The sequence below is a fragment of the Electrona antarctica genome, assembly GCF_951216825.1.
Source record: "Electrona antarctica genome assembly, chromosome: 21".
Lineage (NCBI taxonomy): Eukaryota > Metazoa > Chordata > Actinopteri > Myctophiformes > Myctophidae > Electrona > Electrona antarctica.
Window position 1 is genome coordinate 26838811 of NC_136802.1, and position 12774 is coordinate 26851584.

General features: G+C 43.2%; 1 protein-coding gene across 4 annotated transcripts in view; it reads right to left on the bottom strand.

Annotated features, from left to right (window-relative positions):
- dennd4c (DENN/MADD domain containing 4C) overlaps nt 1-12774 on the bottom strand; it is an 80472-nt gene that overhangs the window by 33138 nt on the left and 34560 nt on the right. For all 4 annotated transcript variants that reach the window (XM_079491675.1, XM_079491676.1, XM_079491677.1 and 1 more), the window contains exons 3-6: nt 9607-9856; nt 8490-8559; nt 3007-3176; nt 1638-1879 (exon numbers count right to left, since the gene is read on the bottom strand). In XM_079491675.1, coding sequence (XP_079347801.1) covers nt 1638-1879; nt 3007-3176; nt 8490-8559; nt 9607-9856 — 732 coding nt within the window. The remainder of the gene's footprint in view (nt 1-1637; nt 1880-3006; nt 3177-8489; nt 8560-9606; nt 9857-12774) is intronic.

The following is a 12774-nucleotide window of genomic DNA, read 5'->3' on the forward strand; positions in this document are numbered from 1 at the left end:
GAGAACCGAGCCGGGTCGGGTGCAAAATATTGACATGCCGTCGGGGAACGGGTCGGTTCCATTTCAAAGCTGCAGGCCTCGTTTCGGGCATCTGCAATGCAGAATACCCGAAATGCCCGTGCAGGACCCGATTTTTATTATATATTAAAACTTTCAACTTTAAAAATAGGTTTTGAAAATAGACATTATGGTATGCGTGCGTTCAACTGCGTTGTAATGATTATGTTCTAAAATACACGCCTCGAGGATTTGGAAATGGAACGTATCCACTGGTGGTGGGTGTGTCACAGTGTGTGCGCAGCGCGCGCACAGTCACACACAACACGAACAGTAGCTATCATCACCATGGCGGCCCCCTTCTTGAGCGAGGTGAAACGCAAACTACAATCAAACGATTACAGCACGCAATCTCCTAAAGGGAAGTCGGATGTCTGGGACAGTTTTGTTATCATTGTCGACGCGGACGGTAAAAATGTTGGTGCTGCTAAATCTTCACTGAAAAAACACATGAATGGGAAGGCGTGTAAGAAAAAAGAGAGTGCCGGCGAGGGTCAACAACCACAACAACAAAGTGCCATCACGTCTTTTGTTGCTATTCGGAAAGCAATTCCATCCAAAAGAAAAGCTGTCATTCTTGATGACTGCATTAAAGTGTGCGCCAAGGATTTGCGCTGCAACTGTACTTAACCATGCGACGCATTGCGAGCTTGTAGATCGGCTATTTTCAGCGCTCCTTTGTAGAGGCGGGGGTGATGCTGACGTTCAGTCACAGTGTTCACTTCAGTCTCATAATCACAGTCACGGTGAAAATAAGCATAATATAGGATTGGACACACCACGGGTGTAACGGGTCTTTCGGAACGGGTAGGTTTATTTCGGATCGGATCCTGTTTTTAACGGGTCCGTTTTGGACCGGATCCAAAACTTTCGGGGCCGGGTCCGGGCCGGGTGCGGCCAATTAGAATGTTTTCGGATCCGGATCGGTTCTGTTCTGATATCACCGGGTCCGTTTCGGACCGGGTCCAATTTTATGGACCCGTGCTGCCCTCTACTTGGTGGCTCCTTTCACATTGTGGACAAAATAATCTACCAGAGTAAGCAAGTGATGTAATAAACCACCCTCACAAATGCGTGGTCTTTCCTGCAACTTTCCTGTGCAGGGACGTGCAGAGAGTGTTAAGAGGGGCAGGGGCTAAAATCCCGTAAGAGGGCACTTTTTGGACCAACAAAAAAATAGTGAAAATAGCAGATCTACAAGCTCACCACTTGAGAGCTTGTAGATCAGCTATTTTCGGGCGCAATCCAGCACTCTTTAGCTATAGAGATGCGGTGTATACGACATGGATTTCTAAACTAATTTTGTTCAACGCAAAATACTGTGTTCAAGTTCAGGAGACTTCGGGAAAAAAGCAATTCTCCTGAAGGCTGCCTTTCCAGGCATGGCATGGAAAGGAGAGGAGGGCATTTGCATTTCTTTCACCATAGTAAACGCTGCATTCGTGGTCTGGAGAGGGCAGTTGTTTTACAGACGGGTAAAAGGGCAGGGGCTGAAGCCCCCTTTGATGTCTATGTGTGCACGTCCCCTGTTCCTGCGGCGTGCACAGTACGGGTCATAAAAGCAAAGGGTTCTTTCTTACTTTTCAATGGGCAGCGGGTGCGGCCCGGAGACGGACAGCTTGTAGAGGAACATGAGGAACTTGCGGAAGGGCTCGAAGAAAGGCCAGCGGGAGAGCACGCAGATGCACTTGTTGGTGTTCACGGGCCGGTTGGGGATGGGCTTCTTCTCCACGGTGGTCAGCAGGCCCAGCTGGATCTTCTGCCTCTCGCTCAGCAGGTCCACCGGGTAGGACTCGTAGAACTGGATGGCCGCGCCGTACACCTGTGGGCAGGGACGTGCAGAGAGTGTTAAATCCCGTAAGAGGGCACTTGGACAAAAATAGCGAAAATAGCCGATCTACAAGCTCACAATGCGTCGCACTGCGACGCGTTGAGAGCTTGTAGATCAGCTATTTTTGGGTCACAACAACCCTGCACTCTTTTATCTACTGGAGATGCGGTGTAATGACATGGATTTCTAAACAAATTTGTTCAACGCAAAACGCTACGTTCCAAGTTCAGGAGACTTCGGGGAAAAAGCAATTCTCCTGAATGCATGCCTTCCGTAATGGCATGGAAAGGAGTGGCATTTTTGCATCTCTTTCACCATGTAGTAAATGCTGCATTCGTGGTCTGGAGGGCAGTTGTTTTACAGACGGGTAAAAGGGCAGGGGCTGAAGCCCCCTTTGATGTCTATGTGTGACAGACAGACAGGACTGTTAGGGCCGGACTATTGTGGACAAAATAAAATGTCACAATATTTTCCACCAAATACCTCAATCTGTATTGTGACGATAACATACAGTATACTATATATTTATGTATTATATTATTTAAGCAAAAAGCATAGCTTGCGACACGTGAGCTTGTAGATGGTCGGCCTTTTTGTGTGTGCAATTTCTTTATATTTTGGACCATTTGAAAATTCAAGAAAATTATGTATATATATAGTATAAAATAACACCTAAGTGATTGAAACCAGCTGAACAACACTTATACTATATCACAATATTAAAACTCCCCAGACAATATCTAGTATCATTATATCACGTTAGATATCATACAGGATATACAGTACAGCATATTGTTTGCAATGCATTTTATACAGCATTTATAATGCATGAACGTTTGGTTCTTTGTTGACCCATTTAGACCGGAGGACGATTCTACAAAATATATTTGCAGTTTTCTGAAAAACCTCATGTTTCTGTGTCAGTGGTGCTCAACCTATTTCATGTCAAGGACCCCCAGAATTTTCTGTATTTGGCCGCCGACCCCCATCTGAAGATATGTGTTCCAGGGACCCCCCCAGAAGCAAATATGAGTTTAAAACATTCACTGTGAAAGCATTATATTCAAAGATTTGCACCACATTTTCCAAAAATAGCTAAAGTGGTTGTGGCACTTTACCTTCTCCCCAGAGGAGTTGGTTAGGACAAACGTGGAGAAGACGGGCAGAGGGTCTCGCGTGTTCGGCGCCCAGCACTCGATTTTGGCGCCCATGGGCAAACAGAACAGAGGTACAGACTCCGACAGAGGGAAGGACTCGTAATCATCCTCTGGGTAACGGAAGATGAGGCCTAGAACGGAGAGATGAAATTGCGAGGTTTAATAAAATCAGAGTGTAGGAGATTAGCGACACGCTTTATGGGCTATAGTTCCAAACATTGCTCCTATGGCTGGAACTATCCCATTGAGATAGAATGAGCACTTCCGCATTCCATTGTTACAATGGGAGTCAACGCTAGTGAAATATGCAACGCAGGCAAAAAACTAAATCAGGTAAACAAAAAAACAAAACAATGTAAGCTTTCTGGTTTTGGCTTCTAATTCCATTTACGCTTCATGTGATGAATCTTGTTTTCTAATTTCATTTACCCTTCATGTGATGAATCTTGTTTTATAATTTCATTGACCCTTCGTGGGGGAAAATGACACAGTGTCAGACGCTCGCATTTATCAAACGCACCCATTCTTTACCAGAGCCGCAGCCACACTGGAGGCATCAATTGGACACAGCCCATCCAAAATTAGATTAAAACACAGAAAGGTAACTTCTGTTGACGCACGCAAGTGACGCTTTCTGTGTGTCGCAGCATTAAAGGGCCACAGTTCACCCCTTTTGCAAGCAGATCTTAGTTTAATGATGTTTGGGAGACAAGAAACACTTTCCTGGGTTTTTTATGTGTCTGTGTCTGTGATGTCATGGACAACGGGTCTCACTTCCTTCCTGGACTACAATTCCCATAATGCTTTGGTGCACTGCTCCTCCTTGTGGAGAGGGGGAGGGCTGTCTTACAGGGTTTCCAGACCCGAGCAGACAGCCGCGGACCGACGTTTTCTCTGTCGGCCAGCTTCTTTTCCGGGTTTTTAGACAGCTGGTGGATGGAAATTAAGCTCCACCCACGCGGCTGAATGCCGCGACGGCCAGATTCCCGGAAAGACTTTGCCCCCGCGTGGGTGGAGCTTCTTTTCCATCCACCAGCTGTCTAAAAACCCGGGAAAAGAAGCTGGCCGACAGAGAAAACGTCCGCGGCTCTCTGGTAAGTCTGGCAACAGCTTTACTGAGACAACCTGTATTCCAGGAAGGAAGTGAGACCAGTGTCCATGACACCACAAAACACATCAAAAGTAAAAACCCCCAGGAAAGTGTTTCCCGTCTCCCAAACTAAGATCTGCTTGCAAAAGGGGTCAAGTGGCCCTTTAAAAGTCAAAATAGATACGGTAGTAGGCCTATTTACCACAGTGCACATAAAAGGTCAGATTTATTTTCCAATTATATTCAGAATAAGCATATTGCCAGCAAATAAAGTCAGGATAACAGACATGTAGAGTTCATTAACCTTTATGCATAGCTAGCAGTTTTATTTTAAGCTTAATTCATAATATGTATGCTGCCAGTACAAAGTACAAAGTGACATTCTAATAAAGATCCATCTATCTGGTCACAATGGCAATCATTCTGAATAGGAGTGCAGTGAAGTCTCTATAACCTCTAGAGTCAAAACATTTTAAATAAATAATTGCCTGCAGGCAATGGAATAATTTGCCGCATCTGTCTTGGCCCAGAGTCTTGACCTTTTTTGAATGTCAGTGTGATGACATTCAAGACAAGACGCCAAGACTCAATTCAACATGTGCGTGTGCTTGCACAAGCAACAGGCTTTGCAGGAAGTGCCGTTTGCCTGAGATGAATACGCAGTCAGCTCACAGGAAAAAAGGCTGGCCAAAGATAAAGCCTGCGGGTACGCACTATTTGTATTCTACAGTGTGTAAGAATGGGATAAATGACTAGGCCAGACTGTGGTTCACGCATGGTCAAAACACCACACATTAGCTCAGAATCAGCTACAATAACATTCCAAATGTAATCATAGTGTACATACACCGTTTGCACTTTCCATCAGCAAAAATTCAGGGTGACCGCTGTGATGAAGCATTTTTCAGTCTAGTTTTGTCCTCCTCTTATTTATTTTTTTGTCTAATCTTTAGACATTTGGACGAGGATATGTGGACAAGGCGGAACGCATGTTGCGCATCGCGACACATTGTGAGCTTGTAGATCTGCTATTTGCAAATGGCTGGAGATTTTAATTTTGATTAGAAAACTGAACCACTTTTACCCTATATACATTTCAAAGTAACTAGGTAACTAAACTTTTCAAAAACATTGTAAAAGTAAAAATGTTGGCACTGAAATGACATGGAGTAGAAGTAAAAGTATTGGAAATTGGAAATACTCAAGTAAAGTACAAATACCTCAAAAGTATATCCTACTTAAGTAAATGTACTTAGTTACTTTCCACAACTGGTTAGTGCATTAGATAGTTCTGGGCATTTTGTGAGGCGTTCTGATGTAGTCGTGGTGGGGCTTTGTGAAAATGTCAAAACCATTTCACAATGTCGCTGAACGTCATTAGGCATTGTGCAGCTTCCGAGGATTTCAATGGGAGCAAAAATAAATAATACCATGTCATTTGGCAACGCCAGTGCAGCTGTGTTATCTGTACCTGCACGTCACACAAAGAGGCTAATCACAAGAGATAAGCAGACAGCTGTGACTCACAGGGACAGAAAATAAAGCCGACTGAAATAGCGAGATATTATGCAGGAAAACATTTGCCGAAAATGATATGATGAGACAGAGCAAGAGAAAAGCAAAGCCAATACAATGCAAACCAGTCAAGATGCTAAGCAAAATTCTAGCCTCAGAATTAGGGCTGGGGTTGAGCTCATTACTATCAGCTGGTGAAAGTTACAGGAGTGATGTTGTATGACATGAAAGGTAAACTTTCCAAATAAACACAATAGTAATTGTTTATTTGTGTGTGTAAATTATGTATTTATAGACTATTTATAGAGTAGGCTTACTGGATATCTACCGATAACGTATAATTGAAATATGTGTAATACACAGACATAAAAGACAAGTAAACATTTTATGTTATATAAATTACATAGTATATATAAGGCCGAAACACCCCCTGATTCAAAGTCACACTACTAAGGATGTGTCCCGAAATTGACATCATACCCTAGTTAAGAAATGCACCTCCCAATGCCACTCTTAAAACACATTATGTGCCCTTTCATTCTTTCAAAATAGCGACATGGGGTGCCCACATTTTGAAAAAAAAGTTTTACCAAGACGTCCACAGACGTCCTGGGCACTACATGCGGTAGTTCCTAGGACGTCTGTGGACGTCTTGGGCATATATTGTGTTAACATCAAGGCAAATCTCATGTGAGCCCATGGACAGTCTTAACATCACGTCCCGTGTTTTATGATTCCAAATGCTTATAGCGAACACTCTACTCGGAAAATACCCATACAGTTGATGCTAGCCAGTTGGCATTACTTCAGTTTCTAAGCCAAATGTTACGTTGACTATTTTGGCACATTTCGGTTTTGAGCCAGGCAAAACGGGGAAAGCTGGCAAAGCATTATGCCGCATTTGTGGTGGGAAAATATTGTCACCACAGTAAAAAAAATAATAAAAATTGAGGTGAGCATGAGAGAAACGAGTGTGTGAGTGCACTGGGTCTAGAGAACAGAGTGTGTGACAGTGAGCCGAGGCACAGCAAGGTTGCCTACAACCAGAATGAAACTTTTCAATGAATGCTTCCTAAGAGCAATGTTGGCGAAACTGTAAGAGATTAGCTGAGATTCTAATGCATTATAAAGGCGACCAAAGGCAAAAAATACATCTAAACATTGCATAACGATTCACCCATTGTCACACCCACTTCTGTCCAGCTCTAGGTGTTAAATTGTTCTGAATTTTCAAAGGGCCTTTTCTCAGCTTTGGGTTTTGAAATTGTCATATCTCCTTCAATTGTTTTTCAATTTCATTGAATGATACATCATATGAAAGCTTACATTCTGTACTTTAATAAATCTGTAAAAAACAGAAAAATTACTCTGGTCGAAATGAGGGCCCTTTTGCCAGCACATATTGCACGTGCCCAATAACAGCCGTTCATGTGTAGTCTCACAGATCACTAGTGCAAAGGACACAGTTCAAGGTTCATGATTCTCACAGCTACAGGAAAGAAGCGTCGTCCAGAGTGAGAGCAGCAGAGTTACATTCATTACATTGTAAACAAACTGCATTTACTGTATATAGCGTCTTTCTCCAAAGCGCTTTACATTCCATTACATTATTGTTATGTACTTCACATTCACCCATTCACACATCGATGGAGGAGGAAACCATGCAAGGCACCAACCTGCTTCATCAGGAGCAGTTAGGGCCCCGGGGGTTTAGTGTCTTGCTCAAGGATACTTTGACACTTGGCCTGGAGGAGCCAGGAATCAAACCTGGAACCTTAGGATTCCAAAACGGCCGCTTTTATGGCCCAAATTTAAGTTTCAAATTAGCTGGTTTGACAACCTGCATGCTTTATACCTCTTGTGCAGGACCACCATTACATTCATCTAACAATTCATTTCGCTCCTATGCCACTAGAATGTGGTACGCCCTACCAACAGTCATTAAGACATGTGAATCCCTTGACTCCTTCAAAACTGCTCTCAAAGTACGGACGGCTGCAATTCGAAACTGGCCCCTGTAAATCAAGTCTGAGCCCCCCCCCCCCCCCCCTTCTCCCCATACTGTACATGTTTTTCCCTTTTTTATTTTCTTTATATGATGATTTCCTGTTTTTTGTTATAGAAGTGTATATTTGTACGTCTCTAAATGTTCTGATGAATTGAAAATGGTGGACCCCGTTGTAAATAAGTGTAATGCTTTATCATGGATCGTCCACAGAGTAACAGTTTTTGGATTGACCTGTGCTTTCGTTTGAAATGTACCCATTCTGCATACTGTCAAATAAAAACTTCAATCAATCAATCAATCAATCAATCAATAACATATGACAGCACTTAACACCCCGAGCGCACAGGACAAAGTTCACCGCCTTTTCAATTAGTAACACCCAGCGCCCAGGACGAAGATTGATCCAAAGGACGGAGACTATTGATATCAAAACCGATCACATCGCTCCACAGGCTGGGAGCGTCATTAGATGATGTTGATTTAATGGATTAAATAACCCCGGGCGTTCGGGGTGTTAACTTTTAAGGACGGCAGCATGTGGGAATGACTTTTGGAAAGCTAATACGAGCAATTTATGTTCATTTTTGACCCGGTAATGTAGTGGTATTCCAGTGGAGAGGTCACGGTTATGTAACATTGTACTGTATGTCAGTCTTCCTTGTTGGTAGTCTTGTGTCAAGTGTTTCTATTTGCCGTGTTGTCACAGCACCGGATGCCAAACAACATTCCTTGCATGAAACTCATAACTTGGCAACAGAGTGATTCTCATTTGGATAAATTCTACATGGAAACGAGAAGGCCATCACAGAGAATCTGGGCCTGGGAACTCACCGGCGTTGTAGTTTAAAGAGTTGGACGCAGATACCGATTTCTTGTAACACAGGAACACACTGGAGCCCCACTGAAACAGTTAAGCACATGGTGGTTACAGAGACACAAATCGTATAGTAAGCGCTAGAGCTGTCACCATCATGAAATTGTAGTTGATGATTAATTGTCATAATTGCGATAGATTTTTTTCCCCTCTCTTTTTGTGTTTTTGCATTGAATTGCCTTTCCGAGTTGATTTTGAGTTCAACTCGTGTTTTTAATTCTTATCTTTTGCTTATGAGTTTTTCCTAATACATTTTTTTTGTTCTCTCCCCTGCACACATGTAAAGCGCATTTGAGTACTTAGAAAAGCACTGTATACATTCCAGATATTTCTATTATTGGAACAAAATAGCATTCGTTTGCCTTTTAGGCCTTGTAAACTGAAATTGCACAGGGCAGATAAGACAAAAACTGAAATATACAAAGCCCATTACTGACATACACAAATAAATTACTTGTTTAATGGTACCAACTGGTACCAATAACCAGAATAAATAATGTAGTATGGCCAAAACAGGCAATATCATAAATACCGGGAATTGAAAACATTTATAAAAATAGTCTGTCTATTTTCTGCTCATTTAAATCCAGATTTTTTTTATATACAGACTAAAGCCCGTTGGGCACTAGCCTACTTGGAACGATGCAAGTTGGAAATAAATGCCCCACCCCAGTTATTATGTCTGTGTCCCTTTTATGCCCATATATGGAGTTCTGTGTCAGGCAAACCCAAATATGGAGTCTATGCAGACGTCAGAATGATGTCAGAGCAGGCCAGCTCCATATATGGAGATATAGGGGTGATTAGGTCCAGATCCCGGACAGGCTTTTGTGCTGGTCAACCGTGTATCCGACCGACTCGACAATTTGAAGTCGGTGGGCCGAAAGGTTCTCGAGTTGCGTGGATTACAGACGTACACACTTGGCACATAGATAGATGAATGGAAACGATTCCACCGAGTCCGACTATGCATTATAATTTACAATTAGTTCAAATAAATCAGGCAAAATAAGTGATAATCGTCGCCGCGGGCCTATAGTAGTGGCCGCTACAGCTGCGATCTGGCCGTCTCACCATGCCACAGTTGAGGTTCTTGTCCACCTTGCAGAAGGTGTGCGGCGGAGTCTCGCCCTTGGTGACGATGACGCAGATGTCGGTGACGCCCAGGGAGTTCTGCGGCTGGACGGGTGGCGCGCGGCGGAACGTGATGAAGATGCGCTGCGAGTTGGCCGAGCTGTTGTTGACGTTGGCGCAGCGGCCGTAGGGCGTGGCCTGGATGACCTCACAGCCCTGGATCAGACGCTCCTTGCCCTCGTACAGCACACTGGCACGGACGCACGCACGCGCACACACACACACACACACACACACACACACACACACACACACACACACACACACACACACACACACACACACACACACACACACACACACACACGCACAGAGAGGAAAGAGTGTTATGTTTTAGGAGAGACAGACAGAACTTTTTTTTTAATGTATTTATTTGATTGGATACTAGGGTATTATGGATGTGTGCTATATAAAATCTATTTGTTCTGTTTTCCAGAAATGTACACGTGCACACGCACGCACACACACGTGTTTTAGTTCTAGGTCTAAGGTTAAATTAGGACCTAGGACAAATTAATTAAAAAAAATCTTCTTTGCTCAAAGTGCCTTACTCCTCGAGAGATTCCACCACACCCTTAAAACGGTCAATGATGTTAAGAGAACAATGATAACTGTGTTTATGGTCAGCTTAAATTATGTATCCCACACCAGCTGCACTCATGTAACTTTTCATCCATGTTTTCATTCAAATCTATTATTCATTATAAACGTTGGGACGTGAATTTCCGCCTCCACCTAAGAAAAGGGCAGGGTTTATCATGCATGGCCACGTTTTGAAGGAGAGGGATGTGTTGGGTGGTGAAATGAGTGCTCAGGGTTACTTAGGTCTTAGGGTGCATGCATGCACTGCCAGCAACAGCTGAGAGAAGAGAGAAAACCTCCTAGGACTTGGACTGATAACATTGTGGAGCCGCCATAGATAAGTAAATAAGGGGGTTCTGTAGATGTGAGATGAGAGACAGAGAGACGGAAACTAACAGGAAATATGAAAAAGATATTTATCGGTGTGTGGAAGCAGAGATGACAGATTGCAGGGCAGTGCAAGGTGCTGGCAGCGGCGTCAGAGGAGTTCACACACACGCACGCACGCACGCACGCACGCATGGGCGGGAGTTCTGAATGTAGGGCTGGCATGATGATGAATGAGTTTCATCATGCCAGCCCTGAGTGCTCGTCTGCAATCACAATGTTGCTTTGAGGGCACAACAGCACGCCTCTCATTTTTGTATTTATTATTATTATACCCGAGAAAGTGAAATCACACCGTGTTGTTTTAATAACTTTAATAAGTTCAGTGGCACTGGTGCCACCTGCCCACTGGTGCCACCTGCCCACTGGTGCCACCTGCCCACTGGTGCCACCTGCCCACTGAACTCAAAGGAACAGCGGTGCGGGGCGCCATCCTTCTAGTCTACACCAGTGGTTCTCAAACTTCTCAGGCCACGACCGCCCCAAAATAAATCATAATTTGAACTGGCAACCCCCACACCCTGACAAGCACTTGGAATTGAGTTGAGGGTGATTACATTTTGTTTAACTAAATTTCACAGATAAATATTGTTAAAATAGCAGATCCACAAGCTTGTAGATCGGCTATTTGAAAATAAAAGAAAAGAAAATCCTCTCTTTTTTATAATTCAAATGTTCCTCTTTCTTATATTATAGACAATTTGTCTACCAATTTGGTGAAGTTTATACAGTTTTACTTCTATACAGTAATTCCTATAACAAAAAACATCGCATGGATGGCAGATGCACCTGGGACGTATCCTCAGTGATGTATCGGGTCTCTCGAACATCATACCCCTCACTCAGGCGACCCAGTCGGGGTGATCAAGTCCCGACTTACGTCCCAGTAGCTACCCTCAATCAGTCCCACTAGGGCAAAACCAGGGCCACGCAATCCGTTGGAACTACTCCAGAACAACTCTGCCAGGGCTGGGAGGTACGCTTCTGGCGCATGGAAGGACTAGGCTCTGTGGGTTGACTCCTGTCCGGGCCCCTCCTACGTCTCACCAGGTCCACTCCTGCTCTCACCAGGCCCAGGACCTGTGCGTTGCACCAGAGAGAAAACCTCCTAGGACTTGGACTGATAACATTGTGGAACCGCCATAGATAAGTAATAAGGGGTTCTGTAGATGTGAGATGAGAGACAGAGAGACGAAAACTAACAGGAAATATGAAAAAGATATTTATCTGTGTGTGGAAGCAGAGATGACAGATTGCAGGGCAGTGCAAGGTCCAACTCAATTCCAACTCATACTCAGAAGTCAGAACCCCACCACTGAAGCTGTTTTCCGTTTGTGGGGAGCCTGTGGTTCATCTGTGGATTCCGTTCACACAAGGTGCTCAAAAAGCCAAATGTATACGTTTGTCAAAATTGTCACACAATAGTGTTAAGTGTTGAACTTAATGGACAACTTTAGTTTTTTTCAACCAAGGTTCATGTTTTAGGTTGTTATTAGAGAAAGAAAAGGCTAAGTGGTTTTTTTTCTTTCATTTGCAGCCTCTGTCTGTAGACATTTTTAAAGCACAGCTCAATACCTACTTCTACACTCTTGCTTTTAGTTGATCTTTTAAATTCCTTGTTATTCATGTCCTCACTGTATTGCATTACTGCTATTATTTTAATGTTTTATGCCTTGCTTTTCTTTTCTTTTCTCCATTGCTCTGTAAAGCACTTTGAGCTGCATTTCATGTCATAAAGGTGCTATACAAATAAAGTTTTATTATGTCTTTAAGGTGCTATACAAATAAAGTTTTGTATTATTATTATTTCTTTAGTTTTAGCGATTTTAGCTATTTTTGACAGGGGGCATTCGAACATGGGGCTAAATATGAAATATGAAATATAAAACATTTTATAGCGATTTCTCCCAATAAATTACATCTGGCCACAAAAGATCACGGGATCTACTCTACTGAATGTGAAGGAGGTGACGACAAACTGACTGATATTGAGCCTACGACACACAGTATGGCATCCCCCCTGTACTCTACTGTACCTTCACATTCAGTAGATCCTGTGATCTTTTGTGGCCAGATGTAATTTCCTAGGGTCTAGTAGGACTATAGTAAATATTAATAATGAAATCGACATAATATTGT